This window comes from Mustelus asterias, chromosome 4, assembly GCF_964213995.1.
Source record: "Mustelus asterias chromosome 4, sMusAst1.hap1.1, whole genome shotgun sequence".
Classification (NCBI taxonomy): Eukaryota; Metazoa; Chordata; class Chondrichthyes; order Carcharhiniformes; family Triakidae; genus Mustelus; species Mustelus asterias.
This window is the reverse complement of record NC_135804.1, coordinates 36,302,453-36,316,013: the sequence shown is the minus strand read 5'-3', so window position 1 is coordinate 36,316,013 and position 13,561 is coordinate 36,302,453. Positions and strand designations below refer to the sequence as shown.

Genomic DNA, 13,561 nt, shown 5'->3' with positions numbered 1-13,561 from the left:
TCCTCCACGATCATCCTCAACACTGGTGCCCCGCAAGGCTGAGCCCCCTACCATACTCCTTATACACCTATGACTGTGTGGCCAAATTCCCCTCCAATACGATTATCAAGTTTGCTGACGACACCACCGTAGTGGATTGGATCTCAAACAATGGTGAGACAGACTATAGGAATAAGATAGAGAATCTGGTGAACTGGTGCGGCAACAATAACATCCCCTCAATGTCAACAAAACGAAGGAGATTGTCATCGACTTCAGGAAGGGTAAAGGAGAACATGCCCCTGTCTACATCAACGGGATGAAGTAGAAAGGGTCGAGAGCTTCAAGTTTTTAGGTGTCCAGATTACCAACAACCTATCCTAGTCTCCCCCATGCTGACATAATAGTTAGGAAAGTCCACCAACGCCTCTACTTTCTCAGAAGCCTAAAGAGATTTGGCATGTTAGCTACTTTTACAGATGCACCATAGAAAGCATTCTTTCTGGTTGTATCACAGCTTGCTATGGCTCCTGCTCTGCCCAAGACCGCAAGGAACTACAAAAGGTCGTGAATGTAGCCCATCCATCTCACAAACCAGCCTCCCATCCATTGACTCTGTCTACACTTCCCGCTGCCTCGGCAAAGCAGCCAGCACAATTAAGGACCCCACGCACCCCGGACATTCTCTCTTCCACCTTCTCCTTCAGGGAAAAAGATACAAAAGTCTGAGGTCACATGCCAACCGACTCAAGAACAGCTTCTTCCCTGCTGCTATCAGACTTTTGAATGGACTTAGCTTGCATTAAGTTGATCTTTCTCTACACCCTAGCCATGACTGTAACACTACATTCTACACTCTCTTTCCTTCTCTATGAATGGTATGCTTTGTCTGTATAGCGAACAAGAAACAATACTTTTCACTGTTAATACATGTGACAATAATAAATCAAACCAAATGTCCCAATTACGTAGCAATTTTATCCAATGAGACATAATATATTTCAACTCCTTCCTCATTGAACATAGGCATTAGACAGCTATTTCTTGCATGGGCAAAATCAGGTGTTAAATCTGAAACATCGTCTAATCTGCTTGCCATGTAATCAAAGCCTGTCTCTGTCCAGTTCAAATTTCCTGACTTGGGTTTCCCTTTGAAATTCTAATTCAAGTCTTTCCATTCCCCTTTCTATTTCTTCTCTTTCCAGCTCGGGTTTTTGCTTTTCATTTTCCACTTCAAGGTGCTTCATTTGCAATTAAATTCTCGCTGTATTTTGTCTGGATTACTTTTTCCTTCCTCAAGGTTCAAATGTTGAGCCAATACCTCAACTAGTTTTGCTTTTGTGGCACCTACTTTTAACACTATTTTCATCTTTTCTTCCAATGCTTTTAGATAAACCATTGTTAATTGTTGCAAGGCACTAAAAGACAATCCTCTTTTTCAAGGAAAGCTTCCACTTTAGATATAGCCATTCTTAATTTTTCAAAGAATAAAGCAAGTTCATTGAAATCATGTTCATTTAAACTTTAGAAAATCAAACTGTACTTGCCTCAGCTTATGGATTAGAAGTCCCACAAGAAGCCCCCAATTTTGTTTGGATCTCTGTAGAGATCAATAACTTCTCAAAGTTTCAAACTTCCAGTTGAAAGAATGACGTCAAGGTTTCAAATTTGAAAACTTTTATTGTAACAACAAAGATTTTTTTAAAAATTGAGTAAACAAACTTTTGCCAACAGCTGTAGAAATAAGCTATAGAAATAAACAGTTTTTGTTGCTTATCACACATCACTCTCTCTAAGGAATTACACATATTATAGCAAGCAGTTCACAGATACTCCTAGCTTTGAGTGAGTTCCTTCCATTTTACATTCCCAGCTGGATAACTTCTAATTCCAGAACTATCTCTTACTGTGAGGGTTACATTGTAGATTTGTTCCTCTAGCTCCAAGCTAGTCAAATCTTCCAGACTCCTTTAACTCCTCATGAACTCGATCTTCAATCTGAGTGCGTGTTCCCACCCATGATAGAGTCAAGGCTTGGCTAGTTTTATTTTTTGCTCTCTCTTCCTCAGTTGGCTGCAGACCACACAAGACAAAACTGCAAATGCTGTCTATCTGTGATATTCCTGGGCTGATTAGGAAGCCAATAACCTAATCTCAAAATGATTTCCTCTTCCCTATGGCAACAGGAAACAAAAGTAGAGTGGCTAATTACTTATCTTTCATCCCAACTCATTTTCATGTTAAAGTAAATTGATACTTTACAGCACCACCATTAACAACTCGATGCCTTTAACACCTTCCAAAATGATGGAGGACTCCAGGTCTATTCATGGTATACTCCGGGTCTGCGGTCTTCGTCTCCAAACCTTGCACTTTTACAAAATTCATTTACAGGATATGAAGGTCGTTGGCTAGGTCATCATTTATTGCTCATACCTAATTGCACTCGAGAAGGCTGTGGTGGTCTGTCTTCTTGAACCACTGCAGAAGGATAGGAAGGATAGAAGGATAGGAAGGGTAGGATTCGAGAACCGTGGATAACTAGGGAAATTGAGGGATTGGTCAAAAAGAAAAGAGAGGTGTACGTTAGGTCCAGGCAGCTAAAAACGGAGGGAGCTCTGGAGGAATACAAAAAGTAGGAAAGAACTCAAATGAGGAATTAGAAAGGCAAAAAGGGGTCACAAAATGTCCTTGGCAGACAGGATTAAGGAGAATCCCAAGGCATTTTATTCATACGTTAGGAACAAAAGGGTTGTCATGGAAAAAATCGGACCTCTCGGGGACAAAAGTGGGGAATTATGCTTGGAGCCCAAAGAAGTAGGGGAGATCCTAAATGAATACTTTGTGTGGGTATTCACAAAGGAGAGGGATGTGTTGACTGGGAGTGTCTCGGAGGGGAGTGTTGACCCGTTAGAGAAAATCTCCATTACAGGGGAGGAAGTGTTAGGTTTTTTAGGGAATATAAAGACTGACAAATCCCCAGGGCCTGATGGAATCTATCCAAGGCTGCTCAGGGAGACAAGAGATGAAATCGCTGGGCCTCTGACGCAAATCTTTGTCTCGTCACTGGACACAGGTGAGGTCCAGAGGATTGGAGGATAGCTAATGTGGTCCCTTTATTTAAGAAGGGTAGGAAGGATAACCCGGGAAATTATAGGTCGGTGAGCTTGACGTCTGTGGTCGGGAGGTTGTTGGAGAGGATTCTTAGAGATAGGATGTATGCGCATTTAGAAAGGAATAAATTCATTAACGATAGTCAGCATGGTTTTATGAGAGGGAGGTCATGCCTCACTAACCTGGTGGAGTTTTTTGAAGAAGTGACTTGAATGGTTGACGAGGGAAGGTGCCGTGGATGTCGTCTATATGGACTTTAGTAAAGCGTTTGACAAAGTCCCTCATGGTAGGTTGGTGCAAAAGGTTGGATCTCATGGGATAAAGGGGGAGGTGGCTAGATGGGTGGAGAACTGGCTTGGTCAGAAGACAGAGGGTGGTAGTGGAAGGGTCTTTTTCCGGCTGGATGCATGTGACGAGTGGTGTTCCGCAGGGCTCTGTATTGGGACCTCTGCTGTTTGTGATTTATATAAATGATCTGGAAGAAGGTGTAACTGGGGTGATCAGTAAGTTTGCGGACGACACGAAAATGGCTGGGCTTGCAGATAGTGAGGAACATTGTCAGAGGCTACAAAAGGATATAGATAGGCTGGAAATTTGGGCAAAGAAATGGCAGATGGAGTTCAATCCAGATAAATGCGAAGTGATGCATTTTGGTAGAAATAATGTAGGGAGGAGCTATATGATAAATGGCAGAACCATAAAGGGTGTAGATACGCAGAGGGACCTGGGTGTGCAAGTCCACAGATCCTTAAAGGTGACGTCACAGGTGGAGAAGGTAGTGAATAAGGCATATGGCATGCTTGCCTTTATAGGACGGGGCATAGAGTATAAAAGTTGGGGTCTGATGTTGCAGTTGTATAGAACGTTGGTTTGGCCGCATTTGGAATACTGCGCCCAGTTCTGGTCGCCACACTACCAGAAGGACGTGGAGGCTTTAGAGAGAGTGCAGAGGAGGTTTACCAGGATGTTGCCTGGTATGGAGGGGCTTAGTTATGAGGAGAGATTGGGTAAACTGGGGTTGTTCTCACTGGAAAGACGGAGGATGAGGGGTGACCGAATAGAGGTGTATAAAATTATGTAGGGCATAGATAGGGTGAACGGTGGTAAGCTTTTCCCCAGGTTGGTGGTGACGTTCACGAGGGGTCATACGTTCAAGGCGAGGCGGGGGAGGTTTAGCACGGATATCAGAAGGACGTATTTTACACAGAGGGTGGTGGGGGCCTGGAATGCGCTGCCGGGCAAGGTGGTGGAGGCAGACACACTGGGAACGTTTAAGACTTATCTGGATAGCCATATGAACGGAGTGGGAATGGAGGGATACAAAAGAATGGTCTAGTTTGGACCAGGGAGAGGCGTGGGCTTGGAGTGCCGAAGGGCCTGTTCCTCTGCTGTATTGTTCTTTCTTTGTTCAGTCCCTGTGGTGTAAGTACACTCTCAGTGCTACTGGGGAGGGTGTTCCAGGATTTCTATCCAACAAAGGTGAAGGAGTGGCATTCTATTTCCAAGTCAGGATGGTGAGTGACTTGGAGGGGAACTTCCAGTGTTTCTATGTTTCTACTGCCCATGTCTTCTTGTGGTTGTGGATTTGGAAGGGTTGCCTAAGAAGCCTTGGTGAGTTGCTGCAGTACATCTTAAAGATGGCACACACTGCTACCAATATTTGTCGCTGATGGAGGGAGTGAATATTTGAGGAAAAAGTGCTTATCAGGCGGGCTGCTTTTTCCTGTATAGCTTCAAGTTTCTTGAGTGTTGGTGCGGCTGCACTCATCCAGGCAAGTGGAGAGTATTCCATCGCATTCCTGACTTGTGCCTCGTAGATGAGGAACAGGCTTTGAGGAGTCAGGGTTAGTTACATGCCACAGTATTCTTAGCCTCTGAAGTGTAACCACAATATTTACATGGCTAGTCCAGTTCAATTACTGGTCACTGGTAACCCCACCCTCTCCCCAGGATGTTGATAGTGTGGGATTCAGCATTGGCAATGCCATTGGATGTCATGGGGCAATAGTTAAATTCTATCTTGTTGGAGATGGCCATTGCCTGGTACTTCTGTGGTGCAAATGTTACTTGGCGGTTGTCAGCAAGCCTAGATACTGTTCATGTCATGCTGCATTTGGACATGCACTGCTTCAGTGTCTGCGGAGTTGTGAATGATACTGAACATTGTACAATCATCACCAAGGATCCTTACTTCTGACCTTTAGGTGGAAGATGGTCATTGATGAAGCAGCTGAAGATGGCTGGGCCTAAGACTCGACCCTGAGGAACTCCTGCAGTAATGTCCTGGAACTGAGATGATTGATCAACCCTGGTTCAATTAAAAGTGTAGGAGAGCATGCCAGGAGCCGCTCCTAAAAATAAGCAGTCAACCTGGAGAAGTTACAATACAGGACTACTTGTGTGCCAAACAGCATTAACAGCAAATAATGAACAGAGCAAAGTGATTCCACTTTGGATTCTTGGAACTGAGATGATTGATCTGCAACCATCACGACCTTTTTCCTTTGTGCTAGGTATGACTTCAGCCAACAAAGTGGTTTCCTGCTGGTTCCGATTGACATCAGTTTTGCAAAGGCCCCTTGATGGCACACTTGGTCAAATGCTGCCTTGATGTCAAGGACAGTCACTCTCCCCTCACCTCTGGCATTCAGCTCTTTTGTCCATGTTCGAACAAAGGCTGTAATGAGGTCAGGAGCTATGAGCCTAATCTTTTGCACTCGTGCTGGACTCCTTCATCATTGAGGATGGTGATATTTCTGCAACCACCTTCTTCACTGAGTTGTTTAATTATTTGTGACTTGATGTAGCAGCACTGCAGAGCTTAGATCTGGTCTGCTGGTTGTGGAATCACTTTGCTCTGTCCATTACTTGCTGCTTATGCTGTTTGGCCCACAAGTAGTCCTGTGTTGTAAATTCATCAGATTGACTACTCATTTTTAGGTACTGCTCCTGGCATGTCCTCCTACATTCTTCATTGAACCAGAGTTGATCCCTGGCTTGGTGGTAATGGTAGAGTGGGAGATATGCCAGGCCATGAATTTACTAATTGTGGTTGAATACAATTCTGCCGCTGATGATGGCCCACAGCGCTTCTTGGGTGCACAGTCATGAATTGCTAGACCTGTTCAAAGTCTATCCCATTTAGCACGGTGGTCGTGCAACACAAGACTTTCAAAAAAACAATCTGAATCCCTTTGATCGCTAGCAATTGAACCACCCAGGCCTGCTGTCAGGTAGACTCCAGCACCGCGGTCACATAACACCTTTCATCTACTCAATATTTAAAGTTACAGTCCCAAATTGTAATGATCTATATATACATTATAGGATTTGCTCTTGGGCGGAGGATACACAAGACACAACAGAAAATAAGGAGGATTTTCAAAGATTTCAGGAAGACATCAGTAGATTTGGGGAATGGATGAATATGTGCCAATACAATTTAATGTATAAAAGTGAGCTGAAATATTTTGGAGTTAAAACAAGGATTTTTTTTAATGTACAGTTACTATTTGTTTAATAATGGATTTAGCATTTTTGCTGTAAACAGAAATGGTTGCATGGTTAAAGATTTATCTTTCGAAAAACATATCAAGTATTTACTTCTAATAGATTGCATTTGTTTCCCAATTGCTATTTAATACAGTCTGAAATCATTTGATAGAGATTGTTGTATGTATTTCACATGTAAATATATCCTCTGCAAAATGGGAGCACATTATTCTTTGGATTATACATATAAGGCCTTTAATTGTTTCAATTGAGTCATTGGACTGCAGTCTGATCTCAGGAAATGGTGTCATGTGATCTGTGCTGGACTCTACCTGACAGCAAGCCGAGGTGGTTTAATTGCTAGTGGTCACAGGGATTCAGATTGTTTTATCGAGAGAAAGCTTTTTGTGTTGCACTACCACCGTGCTAAATGGGATAGACTTTGAACAGATCTAACAATTCACAACTGTGCATCCATGAAGCACTGTGGGGATCCCAAGAGAAAACGCTGGAAAATCTCAGCAGGTCTGGCAGCATCTGTAAGGAGAGAGAAGAGCTGATGTTTCGAGTCCAGATGACCCTTTGTTACTGTGGGGATCCTATACTCGGGTACAGATGGGCGCTACTGCGGCCATCAATGTGACTGCAGGATGGTATGTTGCCTCCCTGGAGCTACGGTCCGGGATGTCACTGAATGACTGCAGAGCATTCTAAAGGGGGAGGGTGATAAGGCAGAGGTCATGGTACACGTTGGTACCAATGACATAGATAGAAAGAGTGATGAGGTCTTGCCTTAAGAATTCAGGGAGTTAGGCAGTAGACTAAAAAGCATGACCTCGGGTTGTAATCTCAGGATTACTCCCAGTGCCACGTCCTCGTGAGCACAGAAATAGGAAGATAGTGGCTTAAGAGTTGGTGCAGGAGGGAGGGTTTTAGATTCCTAGATCACTGGGACCATTTCTGGGAGAAGGTGGGCCTGTACAAGCGGGACGGTCTACATCTGAACCAGAACGGGACTCACATCCTTGGTGATGCTGCTTTGCTCGTGCTGTTGGGAGGAGTTTAAACTAATTTTGCAGGGGAGGGGACACAGACTGTTAGCAGAATAAGGGCATGGAATCATACAGCAAAACAAACGAGTCAGAGGGAGTGCAGCTGTATTAAATTTCAAGGGAGTAAGGCCAGGCTGGATGGCCTCTACTTTAACGTTAGGAGTATTACAGAAAAAAATGGACAAGTTGCGGGCAATGATTGACACATGTAAGTGTTACATAGTAGCCATCACAGAGACATGGTTGAAAGAAGGACACGATTGGCAATTCAACATTCGGTGATGTAAATTTTCAGGGGAGGAAGTAAAAGAGGAGGAGGCATTGCATTATTTAGTTAAAGAGTCAGTTGCTGCAGTAAAGAGAGATGATATCTTGGAGGGGGCTTTGTGGGTAGAGCTTTGGAATAAAAAAGGGGCAGCCACATTGTTAGGTATTTATTATAGAGCTCCAGATAGTCAGAGGGATATTGAGGAGCAAATATGTGCTCAGTTTGTTGAGGTGTGTAAAATCAATAACAATAGGGTTTATTATATTAGGTGATGTCAACTTTCCCAACATTAACTGGGATATACAAAGTGTTTAAGGGCTTGGATGGAGTAGATTTCTTGAAATGTGTACAAGAGAACTTTGTAAATCTATATATGGAGGGTCCAACAAGGGAGGGAGCTGTACTGGATTCTAGGGAATGAAGCCAGACAGGTGGTTGAGGTGGTGGTGGGGGAGCATTTTAGTGATAGCGATCACAACATAATACAATTTAAGTTTGTTATGGACAAGGAAATAGACAAGCTGCAAAAAAAAAGTTTTGGGTTGGGAGAGAGTGGATTTTAGTAAAATAATACAGGATCTGGTAGACTGGGACAGCTACTAATGGGAAAAGAGCAATGGGGGACATTCAGAAAGGAAGTGGGGAGGGTGCAAGCCCAGCATGTTCCCTCTAGGGTGATAGGTAGTAATAACAGGCACAGAGAACCATGGATGATCAGAGATGTTCAGGATACAATGAAAAGGATAAGAAAGGCTTTTAAAAAGTACAAGGGGGAGCAAATCAATGGAAGCATTCGTGAGGTATAGAAAGTGCAGGGTGGAACTTAAGAAAGCAATTAGGAATGCAAAGAGGGGGTATGAGAAAGCTCTGGCTTGTAAAAGTAAGGAAAATCCCAAGATATTGTAACTATATCAATGGGAAGAGGATAACCAGGGAAAGTGTAGGGCCCATTCGGGACCAGGGGTGGAGCCAGAGGACATTGGTAGAGTTGAATGAATACTGTCTTCACCCAGGAGAATGAGGATGATGCTGTGTAATTCATGGAGAGAGACTGTGAGGTTCCTGAGCAAATTGACATAGAGAAGGACAAGGTATTGGAGGTGTTGGCAGCCTTAAAAGTGGGTAAATCTCCAGTCCAGATTAATTGTGCCCTCGGCTGTTGTGGGAGGCGAGGGAGGAGATTGCAGGGGCTTTGACCCAAATTTTAAATTCCTCTCTGGCCATGGGGGAGGTTCAGTAAGAAATCTAACAACACCAGGTTAAAGTCCAACAGGTTTATTTGGTAGCAAAAGTGAGTGGCTTGTGCTACCAAATAAACCTGTTGGACTTTAACCTGGTGTTGTTAGACTTCTTGCTGTGTTTACTCCAGTCCAACGCCGGCATCTCCACATCATGGGGGAGGTGCCAGATGACTGGAGAACAGCTAATGTGGTTCCGCTATTTAAGAAGGGACGACAGACCAGTGAGTCTCACGTCAGTGGTAGGGAAACTATCAGAGAAACTTCTGAAGGAGACCATCTATCTCCACTTGGAGAGGCAAAGCTTGATCAGGGGTAGTCAGCATGGCTTCGTCAGAGGGCAGTCATGCCTGACAAATTTGATTGAATTTTTTGAGGAGGCGACCAGGTGGGTAGACGAGGGTCGTGCAGTTGATGTAGTTTATATAGATTTCAGCAAAGCTTTTGACAAGGTCCCACATGGGAGACTTGTAAGGAAGGTAAATTCACATGGGATGCAGGGTAATTTGATAAAGTGGATTCAAAATTGGCTCAGTTGTAGGAAACAGAGGGTGATGACAGTGACTGGAAGCCAGTGTCCAGTGGCGTACCACAGGGATCTGTGTTGGGCTCCCTATTCGTCATTTATATAAATGACATTGCTGACTATGTGGAGGGTAGGATTAGTAAGTTTGCGGATGATACAAAGATTGGATGGGTGATTAACAGTGAGGTGGAGTGTCTTGGGCTACAAAAAGAAATGGACAGAATGGTCAAATGGACAGATAAGTGGCAGATGGAATTTAACCCTGAAAAGTGAGAGGTGATGCACTTTGGAAGGAGTAATTTGACAAGAAGGTATTCAATGAATGGTAGGACACCCGGAAGTTCTGTGGAACAAAGGGACCTTGGCGTGTTTGTCCACAGATCTTAAAGCGGAAGGGCATGTTAGTAGGGTGGTGAAAAAGGCATATGGGACACCTGCCTTTATCAATTGTGGCATAGATTACAAAAGCAGGGAAGTCATGTTGGAGTTGTATAGAACTTCGGTGAGGCCACAGCTGGAATACTGTGTGCATTTCTGGTCGCCACATTATCGGAAAGATGTGATCGTACTGGAGGAGGTGCAGAGGAGATTCACTGGGATGCTGCCTGGGATGGAATATTTAAGTTATGAAGAGAGGTTGAGGCTTGGATTGTTTTCATTGGAGCAGCGAAGACTGAGGGGTGACCTGATTGAGGTGTACAAGATTATGAGAGACATGGACAGAGTGGATAAGGAGCAACTGTTCCACTTAGTTGTAGGGGCCGTCACGAGGGGACATAGGTTCAAGGTGTCAGGCATGACCTCCCTTTGATGAAGGAGGTTTAGGGAGGATGTGAGGAAAAACATTTTTACCCAGAGGGTGGTGACGGTCTGGAATGCGCTGCTTGGGAGGGTGGTAGAGGCGGGTTGCCTCACAACCATTAAAAGGTATCTGGAGGAGCACTTGACATTCTATAACATTCAGGGGTATGGGCCAAGTGCTGGCAGATGGGATAAGGTGGGAGTTCAGGTGTTACTAATATGTTGGTGCAGACTCGATGGGCTGAAGGGCCTCTTCTCCACTGTATGATTGTATAACAATCTTCCAGGACTAACCAGCTTCCCTTGTTAAATTTATGTATAATCTCCTTATAGCAATTCCTTTATTCTTTATGGCATTCATTGCCCGACCCTAGTTGCCTTTGAAACTGAGTGGCTTGCTTGGCCATTTCAGAGGACGGTTAAGAGTCAACCACATTCTGTGGCTCTGGAGTCACATGTAGGCCAGACCAGTTAAGGACAGCAGATTTCCTTCCCTAAAGGACATACCACATGGGTTTTTCTGACAGTTGACAATGGTTTCATGGTCATCAGTAGATTTTTAATTCCAACTTTTTATTGAATCCATCATCTGCTGTGGTGGGATTTGAACCTGGGTCCCCAGAACATTAGCTGAGTTTCTGGATTAATAGTCTAGTGATAATGCCACTAGGCCATCGCCTCCCCTCGCCATCAAGAATTAGTATTACACAGAATATAAGGGGCAAAGAAAACTGTTTGTCATAGTCCCTCTGCTTGTATCATTTTGACAATCCTGTAGGTTGGGCTGTTATATAGAACAGCTTTTAATTTTAAAAAACCCTATTCCGTTGTGATGTGTTAATTATTTCACCTAATGGATGTCCAATTGTGCTCAGCTCTCTTAAATTTTCTTTTTTTTTAGAAAATCAATTAATAATCTTGTTGGCTGATGTAAAGACACCCTATTTTAAACCAAAGCCAAAAGTCGTGTTGCAGTGGAAGTGAGTACCTATTTTTCATTGCATCTCTTGCTTTTATATATTTTTAAAGCACAGTAGTCGATGAAATAATTGTTTTGTCCTTTATTTCTTTTAGTGATGTACTGATTACCAATGTGGTGCCAGGCGACTATGATGGAGACTCGCAAATGGATGTCCTTCTCAGTCTTCAATCTAAGAATCTCAAAGACAACACAACCGTTGTTATCTTCTGGGGAAATAATCAAACATTGGGTAAATTTGTGCTTATTACTAAATGTACTTGATTTTATTTTGTCAAAATTATACCATTGTTCCAATATGAACCCTTCACATTACTTTCTGTTTGCTTAGAGAAAAAGACTGATATGAGGAAGGTCTACCCATTATGAAATTATCTCTAAAAGCTCATTTTTGTAGTATACCTCTAATAGGAATTGGGCTAAAAAACTGAATTATATAATGGCCTAAATCTTCCCCCCCCCCCCCCCCCCCACTTCCCCAGTCACATTGGCCCCCTCAGCCCCACCTGACCAACCCCACCCCTAAGCACTTTAACTGACTTGACTACCCCACCTGATCACCCACAAACACCCGACTACCCTGCACCTGACCTGACTAGCCCCACTCCTACCCAGTCATGCACCCTATCCACCTCATCCATATCGACTACCCTATCCATTCACTCATTCATCCAATTACCCATTCACCAACATTCATAGTAGACCTTTAAATTTACCTGACGGTAGCTTGTGCTGTAAAAAGTGGACATGTTGTGTCTTCCCTCTGATTACACTGCTGCAATGGTGTGTCCTGATGGATTTCTGGTAAAACTAGACTCAAGACTTGGTAAGAAATGCAGAGCTGCATCCAGGTGGGGGGGGGGAAAGTTCGAGTGAAATGGCAATCTGATGATGAGTGCAGCTTTGTAGCAGATCCAGGCCAATATTTCAAACAAAGCAATGAACATTGCACACCAAAGTAAAAATTGAGTGCGAGAAATGTCGGTTATTCAAATTAATACGAATTAAGCAACTTTGAACTTGGAGTAGGCTGGGGCTTTTTCAAAATAGTGGGCCTTAACTTCTGAGCTCCCCAGTGATGGATTGCATCCCCAAAGATGTGCTGGAGAATTCCATTTGGGTGTTCCAGGTAAGGTTTGCATGGCAATTGACCAGAAGTGCAAACTTTCTTTGAGCAATTGCCCTGCATTTGGAACCATCCAAAAATGTGATTTTAATCGCAAATTACAGATGGTTTTGACTGGGTTGTGCCAATAGTTAGCCAGAGGAAGTTGCACCAATCCCCTCATGGGACTCTCTCTTACCCTCTAGGGGGCTCTGCATAACCCTCAACTACCACTCCCCACAGGAGGTAGCTCTACACCACCAACGCCCTCAGGTTTCCCATTATCTCCCACCGGATACATCACACCTGCACAGGGCTCCCCAGATCATAGTACCTGATTTCTCTCTCACTCTCTCTCTCTCTCTCCTCTCTCTTTCCCCCCCCCCCCCCCCCCCCCCCCCCCCCCGAGACCTGACCCGAAGAGCCTTGACACCCTTCTCCACTCCACCAGCCCAACCCGATCCAACCACTCTCCTGACCAATCCCTTTTATCCCTGACTCCGATCCCCTTCAACTTTGACCTCCAATCCCCTCCCTCACCCCACAGCTGATGCCCTATCTCCTCTCTCCCCGTTCGACCTCTGGTCCTCCCATCCCCTTTAATCTTATTCATTTATCTCAACAAAGGGAACAACAAAGAACAATACAGCACAGGAACAGGCCCTTTGGCCCTCCAAGCCCGCGCCGCTCCCTGGTCCAAACTAGACCATTCTTTTGTATCCCTCCATTCCCACTCCGTTCATATGGCTGTCTAGATAAGTCTTAAACGTTCCCAGTGTGTCCGCCTCCACAACCTTGCCTGGCAGCGCATTCCAGGCCCCCACCACCCTCTGTGTAAAATATGTCCGTCTGATATCTGTGTTAAACCTCCCCCCCTTCATCTTGAACCTATGACCCCTCGTGAACGTCACCACCGACCTGGGGAAAAGCTTACCACCGTTCACCCTATCTATGCCTTTCATAATTTTATACACCTCTATTAAGTCTCTCCTCATCCTCCGTCTTTC

General features: G+C 44.2%; 1 protein-coding gene across 1 annotated transcript in view; it reads left to right on the top strand.

Moving 5' to 3' along the window:
• Positions 1–13,561, top strand: part of itfg1 (integrin alpha FG-GAP repeat containing 1) — a 274,792-nt gene that overhangs the window by 8,873 nt on the left and 252,358 nt on the right. The window contains exons 2-3 of the mRNA XM_078210834.1: positions 11,372–11,450; positions 11,545–11,681. Coding sequence (XP_078066960.1) covers positions 11,372–11,450; positions 11,545–11,681 — 216 coding nt within the window. The remainder of the gene's footprint in view (positions 1–11,371; positions 11,451–11,544; positions 11,682–13,561) is intronic.